Raw genomic sequence first — 13,566 nt, forward strand, 5'->3', positions numbered from 1 at the left:
TTCTTCATTTTTGTACTAGAGCTTTAAGTTAAATATAATTAATCACACCCTTGTTTAAAGATTTGGTATCACAATTGGTGCAATCACAGTTTTATTAAAAAGGCCATCACATTGTCTCACTATGTTCTACTGCACTGGTGTGAAGTTACATAAAATTGTATTCCTAATACAGGGAGTATCTTGTTTGCTGGTGGTTGGAAAACAAATCACTTAGACCACGTGTGTCAAACTCAAGGCTCGCAACTAAATCCGGCCCGCCACGTCATTTTATGTGGCCCTAGAGAGCTTAAAAGACGTATGATTGTCCGAAAATACACTGTAAAATCGTACATAAATTGCATCTCCTACAATGCATGCCAATTTTGTGATCCTCAAAGTGACCGCATCCCGCCACTAGATGACAGTGTTTCCACACCAGCGTTTAATTGAGGTGGTTTTTCAACAAGTGATGAGAAATATTTACAAATAATCTTAAAATGTACAAGAAGAGAAAATTGAAGCAAAAGGAAAATAATTCAGTAAAACATGGGAAAGTAGACATGTTTGTGCTTCAAGAAGAGAAACCGGTTATGAGGCCGTGTCTGTGGTAAAGGAGTACAATATAAATGTAGATATACATTATAAATATACAGACACCAAACACAGAATTTAGCCTCCAAGAAAAACAACAAATAGTCCAAGACTTAAAAAGCAGACTGCAATCACAGCAAGATACGTTACAATCTGCTTTTGAGGACCACCATAATGCTGAAGTGGCCCTCTGTGAAAATGAGTTTGACACCCCTGACTTAGACCATTTGATGTATTTACTTTGTCACTCGTCTGTATGTGCTGACAAAAAAGTAATACATACATTTAATGTTTTCTCAGTCTTACAGCTCCACCAAAAATGAAGAAACACACACCAAAACCCAGACTGTGGTAATGATGTAGAGTTTGTAAAGGGAAATGTGTGTGAATCAGGCTACTTAAAACAAACTTTCATGTCATATCTTAAAATGAATTCATATCCTTTTTATGAGTTATTGAAGGTGTTTTCTGATTCATGTTATCAGATGGAGTTTTGTCTGGGGCGGCTGTATTAGAGTTATTCCTGTGTGTTTTGCAGTGGTCGGTGTATATCCGAGCAGCAGTGAGGAAAGAGAAAGGCCTTCCTATCCTGGTCGAGTTGCTGAGGATCGATAACGATCGTGTGGTGTGTGCCGTAGCCACGGCACTCAGAAATATGGCCTTAGATGTGAGGAACAAAGAGCTCATCGGTACGTTTGGGGATGGGGGCATAAATACTTTAGAGCTGAAATATAAAAGTGAATTGTGCTAAGGCGTAGAATCGTACAACACTCATATCCACCATTTATTGCATTCTTTGATTACATCTGCTTTGTAGATTTTCATATTGTGTGTGTTTGTGGGTGTTTGTGTGAGTGTGTACGCCTCTGTGTGTGTGTAGTAATCTCAGTTATTTAATAAACCCAGCAAGCAATATTGGTTATTTAATAAATGTGGCTTGAGATGTGGCATGTGTTTGTTTAAAATCTGCCTCGTTACAATAACAGACAATTATTGATCACTGTGATGATTTGAGTGCTGAGGTTGGCCTCGGAGTCTCCATGGCAACGCCACTTAGTCTAGGCCTTGGTAACATGCAAGAGGATGATTTTGAAAGCAAAAGAAGTAAAGCTCTCCTGAAAGATTTAAGCAGAGAACCATGCAAATGCCGTCTGTTACATGTTTATTTAAATATTTATAATATTTATTTCAATCTGTGACATTCAGTGGCGTCCAAGATATGGATGAAATTTTTCCCAAATTATTTCAATCAATAAACAATCAAACAAATGTAATAATAAAAAATGTGGTAAACATGGTAATAACATGCCCCAACAGCATCGTCGATCAAAAGGTCTTCACTAATAAGACCAGCAAATTTAAAGTGTTTTAAAACTTTGAAGATCATTATGACATCATTTTTAACTTTATTTTAAGAGCTTGCTAACCAGCAAAGTCATCTCAGCATGCCTTCATTTTAGCTGAACTGTCAGAAGCTTGCATTAAATTTTGGAAGTTTAGTCCCACACAGACATGGTTTAACAAATTTGGTGTGGAGGCTAAAAGCCCTGACCACAAACCCGATTGATTGTCTTTGAGATGAATTGAAAAGTTGAACTCTAGTGACCTCACAAAAGCTCTTTTATATGAATGGGCACAAATTCCCTCTGACACATCCCATAATCTTATAGAAAGCCTTCCCAAAGGAGTAGAGAGGCTCTATATAAACACCTATGGTGTCCATCAAGCTCATGATCAGATGTCCACATAATTTTGGACTTGAAAAATAAACTTTTTGTGTAAAATAGTTCTGCCAGGTTGGTGGGCGTGTATAACCCTATAGTGCAGTTTATTAGTGTAGTGTATTAGCCCTGTACCGGAAATGTCACTCTCTTTAATCTCAGTCCTAAATTGCTGAATCTCGGTAGAGACACAGATTGTGCACTTCCACCCCCTCTAACACTTTCAATCCCATCTGCCAATAATCCAACGCTCTCATCTCTCTCTGTGGTTCCTCTGCTTCCCTAAAGGCAAGTACGCCATGAGAGACTTGGTCCACCGCCTGCCAGGAGGCAACAATAACAGCAGTGGCGGCAGCGTGGGGAAGAGCATGTCCGACGACACCATCACAGCCATCTGCTGTGCCCTGCATGAGGTTATTACCAAGAACATGGAGAACACCAAAGCCCTGCGCGACGCTGGAGGCATCGAGAAGCTCATCGGCATTGCACGCAGCAAAGGAGACAAGTATGTACTAGAAATGCCTCAGCGGTGGAAGAGTCCATCACAATGTACAGTGTATCACAAAAGTGAGTACACCCCTCACATTTCTGCAAATATTTTATTATATCTTTTCATGGGACAACACTATAGAAATAAAACTTGGATATAACTTAGAGTAGTCAGTGTACAGCTTGTATAGCAGTGTAGATTTACTGTCTTCTGAAAATAACTCAACACACAGCCATTAATGTCTAAATGGCTGGCAACATAAGTGAGTACACCCCACAGTGAACATGTCCAAATTGTGCCCAAAGTGTCAATATTTTGTGTGACCACCATTATTATTCAGCACTGCCTTAACCCTCCTGGGCATGGAATTCACCAGAGCTGCAAAGGTTGCTACTGGAATCCTCTTCCACTCCTCCATGATGACATCACGGAGCTGGTGGATGTTAGACACCTTGAACTCCTCCACCTTCCACTTGAGGATGCGCCACAGGTGCTCAATTGGGTTTAGTCCATCACCTTTACCTTCAGCTTCCTCAGCAAGGCAGTTGTCATCTTGAAGGTTGTGTTTGGGGTCGTTATCCTGTTGGAAAACTGCCATGAGGCCCAGTTTTCGAAGGGAGGGGATCATGCTCTGTTTCAGAATGTCACAGTACATGTTGAAATTCATGTTTCCCTCAATGAACTGCAGCTCCCCAGTGCCAGCAACACTCATGCAGCCCAAGACCATGATGCTACCACCACCATGCTTGACTGTAGGCAAGATACAGTTGTCTTGGTACTTCTCACCAGGGCGCCGCCACACATGCTGGACACCATCTGAGCCAAACAAGTTTATCTTGGTCTCGTCAGACCACAGGGCATTCCAGTAATCCATGTTCTTGGACTGCTTGTCTTCAGCAAACTGTTTGCGGGCTTTCTTGTGCGTCAGCTTCCTTCTGGGATGACGACCATGCAGACCGAGTTGATGCAGTGTGCGGCATATGGTCTGAGCACTGACAGGCTGACCTCCCACGTCTTCAACCTCTGCAGCAATGCTGACAGCACTCATGTGTCTATTTTTTAAAGCCAACCTCCGGATATGACGCCGAACACGTGGACTCAACTTCTTTGGTCGACCCTGGCGAAGCCTGTTCCGAGTGGAACCTGTCCTGGAAAACCGCTGTATGACCTTGGCCACCATGCTGTAGCTCAGTTTCAGGGTGTTAGCAATCTTCTTATAGCCCAGGCCATCTTTGTGGAGAGCAACAATTCTATTTCTCACATCCTCAGAGAGTTCTTTGCCATGAGGTGCCATGTTGAATATCCAGTGGCCAGTATGAGAGAATTGTACCCAAAACACCAAATTTAACAGCCCTGCTCCCCATTTACACCTGGGACCTTGACACATGACACCAGGGAGGGACAACGACACATTTGGGCACAATTTGGACATGTTCACTGTGGGGTGTACTCACTTATGTTGCCAGCTATTTAGACATTAATGGCTGTGTGTTGAGTTATTTTCAGAAGACAGTAAATCTACACTGCTATACAAGCTGTACACTGACTACTCTAAGTTATATCCAAGTTTCATGTCTATAGTGTTGTCCCATGAAAAGATATAATGAAATATTTGCAGAAATGTGAGGGGTGTACTCACTTTTGTGATACACTGTATGTAATGCATTATGTGTAGACAGTAGGCATTCAGCTATAAGAGAAACATCATTAACTGCCATGTGTAGTACCAAAAATAGTTTTACACAGTACTATTTACAATTTTACACCAAGGAAAGACAACAAGTACACATGCCTGGAACCTTAAAAGAAATTCTTACACAAGACAATACAAGAACAGTATAACCTACCTCACAGCCATAAAAATGAAAATATAAAATGGCCCCAGAATGTAAAGACAAGATAAAATAAGCAGACAAACATAATACCTATCTTGCCATAAAATGACATATACACCGATCAGCCGTAACATTAAAACCACCTCCTTGTTTCTACACTCACTGTCCATTTTATCAGCTCCACTTACTATATAGAAGCACTTTGTAGTTCTACAATTACTGACTGTAGTCCATCTGTTTCTCTACATACCTTTTTAGCCTGCTTTCACCCTGTTCTTTAATGGTCAGTACCACCACAGAGCAGGTATTATTTGGGTGGTGGATCATTCTCAGCCCTGCAGTGACAATGACATGGTGGTGGTGTGTTAGTGTGTGTTGTGCTGGTATGAGTGGATCAGACACAGCAGCTCATCGATCATCTTCTAGACCAGAGGTCACTAACAGGCGGACCGCGGTCCGGGTCCGGACCCAGAAGCTGTCCCATACGGACCCGGACCTACAGCCAAAACAGAAAGTTATGATTTGAAACCTGACGGAGCGCTTCTATTTTAACCGGCGCAGCTTTTGTAGTCTTTACGGTAGCGGTTTAGCGGATGAGAAAACGCACAGACCAATCACGTGACACCACTCAGCCAATCAAGTCTGTGCATTCCAGCCGGTAAACACTGCGACTCTACAGTGCAGACAGATGAGAGAGTTAGAGGCGAGTTATATGTGAAAAGACGGTGGAAAGAAAAAGAAAGATAGCGAACGTAGAAAAAACGAGATACAGACGACGCAGAAAGTTATTAGTTAGGAGAAAGTTGAGAAAAGACGAGTGAGACAGGAGACAAATGGCGCTCTCCAAAAAAGAAACGTGTACAGCGAAAATACAGCATTTAATCCGTGATGGAGAGACTAATTTCTGTTCTTACTTCCCACTGGAGCACAATTTATTTTCTCTTAATTTGATAAGAGAAAGGTTTGATAAGGTGGGGCGGTCCGGGTCCTCTCTGTGTGGAGTTTGCATGTTCTCCCCGTGTCTGTGTGGGTTTACTCCGGGAGCTCCGGTTTCCTCCCACAGTACAAAGACATGCAAGTGAGGTGAATTGGAGACACTGAATTGTCCAAGACTGTGTTCGATATAAGCGTGTGACCTGATGAATCTTGTGTAATGAGTGGCTACCGTTCCTGTCATGAATGTAACCGAAGTGTAAAACATGACGTTAAAATCCTAATAAATAAACAAACATCTGATTTGACAGTCAGTTATTGATTACATGCAGATGTTGATACAACTACTAGGCTACTTATATATAATATATATCAATATATATGTTATATACTGTATATATGTTATAATATATATAGCAGTGATAGCTCAGTGGTTAAGGTACTGGACCAGTAAACAGAAGGTTGCCGGTTCAAGCCCCACCACCACCAAGTTGCCACTGTTGGGTCCCTGAGCAAGGCCCTTAACCCTCAATTGCTCATTGTGTAAGTCGCTTTGGATAAAAACATCTGCTGAAAATGTAAATATCAATATATATATATACTGTGTATATATATATATATATATATAGTTAAACATTCCGGACCTTTGCTTCAAGAATTTTTCTCTAACTGGACCTCTTTAAATTTTAGTTGAATACCCCTGGCGCATAAGAACATTCAAAAAGAGATGAAAGTTCTAAAGACCAGCAAACAACTTTCATCTATTTTTTTTACCATTCTGCTACATGAATTTTCTATTTTTTTTTTTTTAAGTTGCTTTTAAGTTACATTTGTAGTTACATTTTCTTGGCTTTTTGTTTTTCGTAAAAAAATGTAGGTAATTTCGGCTAAACTGTAATAACAATAGTCCACTATTTCTGAGAACCTATAAAGAAGAGCAAGAAGTGCTATTAGTACTATTTTTAGATGTACTGTACTTTTAAAAAGCATGTTAAGCTTGAAACTTGATGATAGTTGAACATTATTGTTCTACATTTGGTCCTCTTTGCATTAGAATGAAAGTATCTGCACCCAGACTCATGTAGCTGTTCTGCAAGCCATAGAGCAATTAGCTGTTGTAATCATCCTTTAGCTCGTTATGTATGATTTAAGTGTTTCTTAAAGCACCTGAAATAAAATGTAACTGTAATTCTGGAATGGACATGTTTGTAGTCTGTAGCAAGCCCATGGTGCTTTTCTCATTGTAAGGTGCGCTCTTCTTATCTCCAGCCTAAATCATAATGGGAGAAATGCCTGGTAATTTGTTCCCCTCTGGCAGAGATGTTAACATGCGAAACCGAAGAGGCTGTGCAGTTCCATCATCTGCTTTGAGAATTCCAATAGAGTTTTTCATGGGAATGAAAATTACTTTTTACTGGCCGTGGGCGCAGATCCAAATAAGGAAAGGATGGAACTCATTTTTCATTCATCGTTGTCAGTTTTGCAGCCGACTGTGGGTGTTTGCTTTAAGTGTGTCATCAGCATTAGGGATCTACATGACTGAAGAACAGTCTTTTGAACACCTCTCCTCTACTATTTAAATATTATGTAGACATTTACTGTGTAGCATTGACACCTCAGAGTCTCTAACAGCTCACAAAATATCCCTAGCCTTTTTCAAGCAGCTTGATTCTTTATTAATGTTTCCTAATTTTATGGAAACTGCAAATAAACAATATTTTTATATTGATATTGATATTGAGTTTCCAAACACCCCCTAATTTATACACTTATGTTTGGGGTCTCTGAGATCCCAGCCAGGATATGTGATTAAAGCCAATAGATAGTCATATGTTTTAAGCCTCAGTCTGGTGTTTTGGGGTACAGCTGACTTTGTTAAATACACACATAACCCTTTACAAAATCTCCCATCTATCTCTTTCCAACTGATTTGGTTCATTAATTTGGTTATTTAAGTAATTGTTATTTTATCCACACAACACTGGGGTCTCTGGAACCCCAAAGAACCCGGCAGTAGTCAATGTCAACAGAACACTGGGGTTAATAGAATAATGTCATTTCATTTATCAAGTACATTTATATCAGGATAAAAAGGGGACTTTTACTCTTGTCACATTTGATCAGTTATACAAACCCATTTCCAGAACAGTTTGTAAAATGTAATAAAAACAGTGATCAGTGATTTGTTCATTCTAGATCCTTTATTCAATTAACAAAAGTACAAGAAAAGTTTCTCTGTCCAGCGGAGATTTTTCAAGATTTTGAATTTAAATTGTATAATTTTAATAAATTGTAAAATTTTGTATAAGTTCACATAAGTATAAGTTTTTTCTTTCTTTTTTTTTTTTTTTTACAGATGTACGTACATTTTTATTAATACAGATATATAAACCATTTTGTCATTAAATACTGAAATATTTGACTATTTGATGTTATTAAAGTCATTATTTGAATAATTACTTTTAGGAATCTTACTATTCTTTATTCAAGTAAACTACTCTAATCCATTTCTGAAACAGAAGATTTAAAGATTGCAATGTGCGCCCAGGTGGCCCAGCACGATATTCCGCTAGCACACCAGTGCCGAGATTCTGAACTCCTTGGCTTCGTGTCTGCTAGAGGGGATGACCGGACTATGTGGGTGGGATCTTTAAACGCTGCGCAAGGACCCTGATTAGCAGATATTAGGCGTCTGTAAAGAGTGCATGGGCGTAAAGTAAGGGTTCGCTAGGACTGCGCACGTGTCAGAGGACGTGTGAGCAGCAAATATACCCTCCTCAAATGCAATCAGGGGTCCCCCAGCAGCGGACGACTTCTCTAAATTGGGAGAAAATGGGAGGAAATGCATAAATAAAATAGAGGGAAAAAAAGGATGCAATGTATGAATAAAGTGTGTAAAGCACCTTGTGCTCTTGCTCCCTTACTCTTTCTCTGAAATTGTCTTAATGTTGTTTTTTAACCCATTTTTTTATTATTCCCCTGTAGACACTCACCCAAGGTGGTAAAAGCTGCATCCCAGGTCCTGAGTAGTATGTGGCAGTACCGGGATCTACGTAGCCTGTATAAGAAGGTAGTAAACTCAGCAACAACACTTTCACCATGTCTACTTTGTACCGACACTCATACAATTTTACCTACCATACACCTAAGCAAAAAATGGTGTGAACCTTCAATAATTACTTATACAATGTGTTCTTAACCTCATCCACTAGACAAAAAAAATCCCTTAATAATAATACACAACCAACTTCATTCAACACACTGATTACTGCTTCACAGTCCAGGCTGTAATAGGGATGTGAATTCTTTCAGTAAGGGACTGCTAGAACCTCATCTAGCAGCAGTACTGTACCTGTACCTCTAACTGCTGTTTAGACTTACATAACAGTAAGGAGAAATTTAAGACTTATATAATCATCTCATCATACCACAGCATGCTAGCTGTGTTAAGGTCCAAACTGTGCTAATCCAAAACCCTAGTTTCCTCCTCCTTCTGTCTTTCTGTCTGTTTTTGGTTCACCTGTGTAGTCTGTTCTAATAGTCTCTTGTCAGTTCTAGACTGAGTTTTGAAGTATCTTTCCTCAGGCTTTTTGGAGCCTCAAAACATAGCACGTCCCCTGCCATGCTTCACAGTTGAGTTTCCTTGTTTTATTTATTCAGAGAACTCTAAACCAGAGGTGCTGTGTATCATCCAGATGCTCTTTTGCAAGCTTGAATTGTGCAGCAATGGTTTGGGGTTTTTGTGAGTTTTTCAGCAGCTATTTTCTGTGGCATTTTAGACACAATTGATTTTAGTGTTTTCTATTTATCTATTTAATTTATTATCATTTAAATATGTCCAATTTTCTCAGTGCATTGAAAGCCATCCATGACGTTCACACAGGCAGAATAAGACCGAAGCCTAGCAACAGGCCCCTCCGAGACATTTGAAGGCTTTGGGCTCTCGTTTACACCAGACAGAGTAGGATTTGCACATAAAGCAGAAACATACAGGAACACACTAGGAAATACTTGGGAATTTCCGTTCTAACTGTTCCGATTCTATGTCTGTTGCAGTGCAATAAGGTGATACCTCATCCAACCTTACACTCCTCAAACCCAGACATCTGTGTCTGTAAAGCTTGACTTAGCAGTGGTGGGCTAGCGTAATTGGGTGCTGCGCCATCCGAGCGACCTCAGACCTCAAGTGCTAGAGATATCTGTATAGAGTTTTGGGGTTGCCAGTTTTTTGGGGGGTAACATGACAACCTGCCAACCTAACAATATTTTTAATTGACTTTGTGGAAGTTGAGCAGGGGCTCTGTTACACCAGCCCACCACTGTAAAGACCTGGGTTCAAATCATCAACACATCTCTGCATCTACATTGATATGTTGCGCTCAGTGATTCTAGATGAAACCGGACCCACCCAGACACTGATCAGGATTAAGTAGTTGATGAACAGGAAATGTAATAAAAAAGTTGTTTGATTAGTAGTTTACATTCTTTGTCCAGCCTGCATCAGGAATGAATAATCAGTGTGTTAAGTAAAGACATGATAATGTTTTATATTTGTAAATGAGGAGGTACATGTAGTGTATCTTAAAATTAATCATGCTGCATTTACACTCTTGTACCTTGTATGCTTTTTACATGTAAAACTGGTTTGAAAGATTTTAATGTAGTTTGGGCAAATTGTTTATATTAATTTCATTTAGATTAATCCACATTTTACTAGTGATTAATGTAAAAATCAGATCATTCTTAAGGTTTTACCATTGTATATATGGGCACAAACACTCTGTTTACACTCTGTATATTAAAGCAAATGAATGTAAATACATAGATAACTTATATCTGCTCACTTTCCTATCTCTATTTGATACACAGGCACATTCAATATTTATGTGTATCATAATACAAGAAGACAGAATTACATAAGTTCAGAAGCACTGAACATTTATTTATACAACAAATCCAAATAAGACTGTATAAAGTAGATATAATAAACAACCCCAAGCAAAGTCTATTAAATTGTACACTAAAAACCAGGAATACAGCACACACTGGAGAGTTTAAAAGAAACAGAAAAGAATAGAGGTTTTTACAGACTGCTAGTTCAAAAAGAAGCACTGCAAGATTCTTATTGACAGAGTCTACAGATTTCCCTTTAGGTTGATGGGAATGACTAATAGAGATTTGCTACTAAAATGGACCACTGCAATAACAAAATTGGGTGAAAATTGATTAAGAAGTACTTCTGAGCCATTTCAGTGTTTATACCAAGGTAGCTGTTAGAGGCTCTTAACATTTAGCCTGTGCTGCCACAGCGACTGATTTCTGTTATTTGCAGGATGGCTATTCTCAGTACCACTTTGTGGGTTCATCCTCTACAATAGAGAGAGACAGACAGAGACCTTATTCATCATCTCGTACTCCGTCTATCTCTCCTGTGCGGACCTCGCCAAATAACCGTTCAGGTGAGTGGACTGCTTGACATTTAATATTGTGAATTTAGCTTACAGATTTCTTTTTGAAGTGCACTATTATGTTAAATATAGAATTAAATGAGGCCTAAATAATTAGATTTAAATTAGGAGTTTCAAAGCATTTCAAATAAATATAGGGTGTGTTCGAAAACCTAGTGCGCTCTCTACATAGACAGCATTTTACATCATCCTGTGCGTGCTCCTGAGAAGGAGGCTGTACCTCACTAGTAAGGTATCTTCAACAGTATTTTGACTCAAGAACGAGTGAGCATCCGATGCTGCCTTAGCGGTGGAGGCAATCCCAGCATTCAGTGCGGCACAACTTTTCTCACAGAAAAAAAAAAAAAATGGCGGACGGTACGGAGAATTCTTTTCTAAACGTAAATAAATTATAATTGATTTTTAATTTGTATAAACTTGCACAAAGTGTCATTTATTTGCAAATTTGGGCTTGTCAGCTAATTTAACCATTTTTTGGTACACGGAGGGACAGGCTAGCGCATTGTGCCACCCCATTCCATTGGTTTAAATGGCATGAGGCTAACTGTGTTAGCTTAGTAAGCGAAAACTGATGGAATCACTGTCTGAGTAGCGCGTTCGAATAACCTGACTTAAGTCGATGACTTATTAGAATTCTCTCTACTTAGGCAGCTGCCTATGTAGGCAGTAAGACAGCAAGGCAGCAACTAGGTTTTCGAACACACTCATAATGAAGGGCCCACCAAGGTCAAATCTCATCTTAAGTCAGTCTGAAAGAATTTTGCCATGCTCTTCCCATGTCTTCCAGTTGGTGGATTGGCCACTTTGGTGTATTTTCACACTTACACAGTTCCTCACCTATAATTGCAATCAGATCAACCGATCCAACTGAAAAACAGAATACCCCAAGAAATTACAAATGGACACCAAAGGAACATGCCTAACTCCTCAAAAGTGACCATAAGTGAGGGTAAAAAGACACACATCCCCAGGTTCCAACCTGCTTTGCGGCACCAACTCTTCCAGCTGTCCCAGTGCCTAAATTGTGTTTTGAAAGATTGTAGTCATTTGTATTCTGTAGAACATTGCTATCAGACATTGAGTTTGTCCTAAAGCATTCAAGTGCTGGTTATTTTGTTTAAACATTAGACCTTTTAACAGATACATGTGGAGGAAAGCTAAGCATCTCTTGGTTAGTAGCATGGGTATCTATACTCTATGAGAGAAGCAGGCTGAACGTATTCGGCAGGTTTTAGAATGGTTATTATTCTCATTGAAATTTGATTTCCATAGTTTTCCCAACAGACCTATTTTCTTCTCTCGGCCACTTCTGTTAGGGGTCGCCAAATCGAATCATCTGTCTCCATTCTGCCCTGTCCTGAACATCCTTCTCTGTCACATCAGCCACCTGCATGTCCTCCCTCACCACATCATAAACCTCCTCTTTGGCCTTCCTCTATTAAATGTTTTCGTAGATCATGTAGACAGCCAGGGACATGTTTGTTTACCTGAGGAAGAGAGGCATCAGGATGCACTAAAGCACAATTCACTCCTCGATGTACAGGAGTTGAATGACTTGCTGGTGACGTCCTGGTACCAGATACCAAGGAACACCTTTAAATGTTTTGTGGAGCTAAATGTTTATGCTCTGGCAGGTCAGAGCTGTTTTAAGAGCATATTAGGTAAAGATGCTCAAAGTGTTTTAGCTAATTAGTGTATGTACTTACATTGTTATTTGCAATTATTTGTATGGCATCTCATTGCTGTTAAGGGCATACAAACCCTAAATCTCTAGAAACAAACACTGCCAGTAGAAAGAGCTCGATGAATATCAAGTCTCAAACTACTTCTGAATGCATCAACAGCACGAGAACTTCTCGTTTAAAGCTTTATGATTGTGCTTTTATGGCTAATTAGCTGAAGACTAGCCTAAGATCAGCACACACTGTGTTTTGTACCAGCCAGGGTGATGTAAAGCGTATGCCCTTAGACACTGGAATTATGTCATAATCCAAAGTCTAGAAAAAAGCTACCCAAAAAGAGTGGAGGACGTATCACACAAAAGCAAATGGTCAACAATTATCTTTTTTTTTTTGCAATTTTCTCCCTAATCTAGTCGTATCCAATAACCCTGATTGCATTACGCTTCCCCTCTACCGATACTACCCTCCACTGCTGACTGAGGAGCACCGCAACTGACACACGCCCCCTCCGACATGTGTGCAGTACCGACTGCACCGTTTCACCTGCACGAGGCGAGTTCATATGCGGATAAGCTTTGTGTCAACGCATTATTCCTCAGCTCTGCACAGGCACCATCAATCAGCCAGCAGAGGTCGTAGCTGCATCAGTTATGAGGAGCCCTGGTCCGGCTTTCCCACCTTGTGTGAACAACAGCCAATCATTGTTCATGTAGCCGCTTGCAGAGCCAAGAATTCGAAACGATGTGTTTGAAATCCCAGCTCTGGTATGCTAGCGTGTTTACTGCTGTGCCACCTGAGCGGCTAACAATCATCATTTTAATGTTTGAGGTCTGTGGATGAGTTGTTCTGGTTGTTAGCATCCATAAA

The 13,566-nt window shown here is 39.9% G+C and overlaps 1 protein-coding gene across 5 annotated transcripts in view; it reads left to right on the forward strand.

Moving 5' to 3' along the window:
* ctnnd2b (catenin (cadherin-associated protein), delta 2b) overlaps positions 1-13,566 on the forward strand; it is a 178,199-nt gene that overhangs the window by 156,823 nt on the left and 7,810 nt on the right. For all 5 annotated transcript variants that reach the window (XM_062993956.1, XM_062993958.1, XM_062993960.1 and 2 more), the window contains 4 exons: positions 1,109-1,259; positions 2,580-2,796; positions 8,535-8,619; positions 10,882-11,008. In XM_062993956.1, the coding sequence (XP_062850026.1) occupies positions 1,109-1,259; positions 2,580-2,796; positions 8,535-8,619; positions 10,882-11,008 (580 nt within the window). The remainder of the gene's footprint in view (positions 1-1,108; positions 1,260-2,579; positions 2,797-8,534; positions 8,620-10,881; positions 11,009-13,566) is intronic.

The sequence above is a fragment of the Trichomycterus rosablanca genome, chromosome 4 (genome assembly GCF_030014385.1).
Source record: "Trichomycterus rosablanca isolate fTriRos1 chromosome 4, fTriRos1.hap1, whole genome shotgun sequence".
Taxonomy (NCBI): domain Eukaryota; kingdom Metazoa; phylum Chordata; class Actinopteri; order Siluriformes; family Trichomycteridae; genus Trichomycterus; species Trichomycterus rosablanca.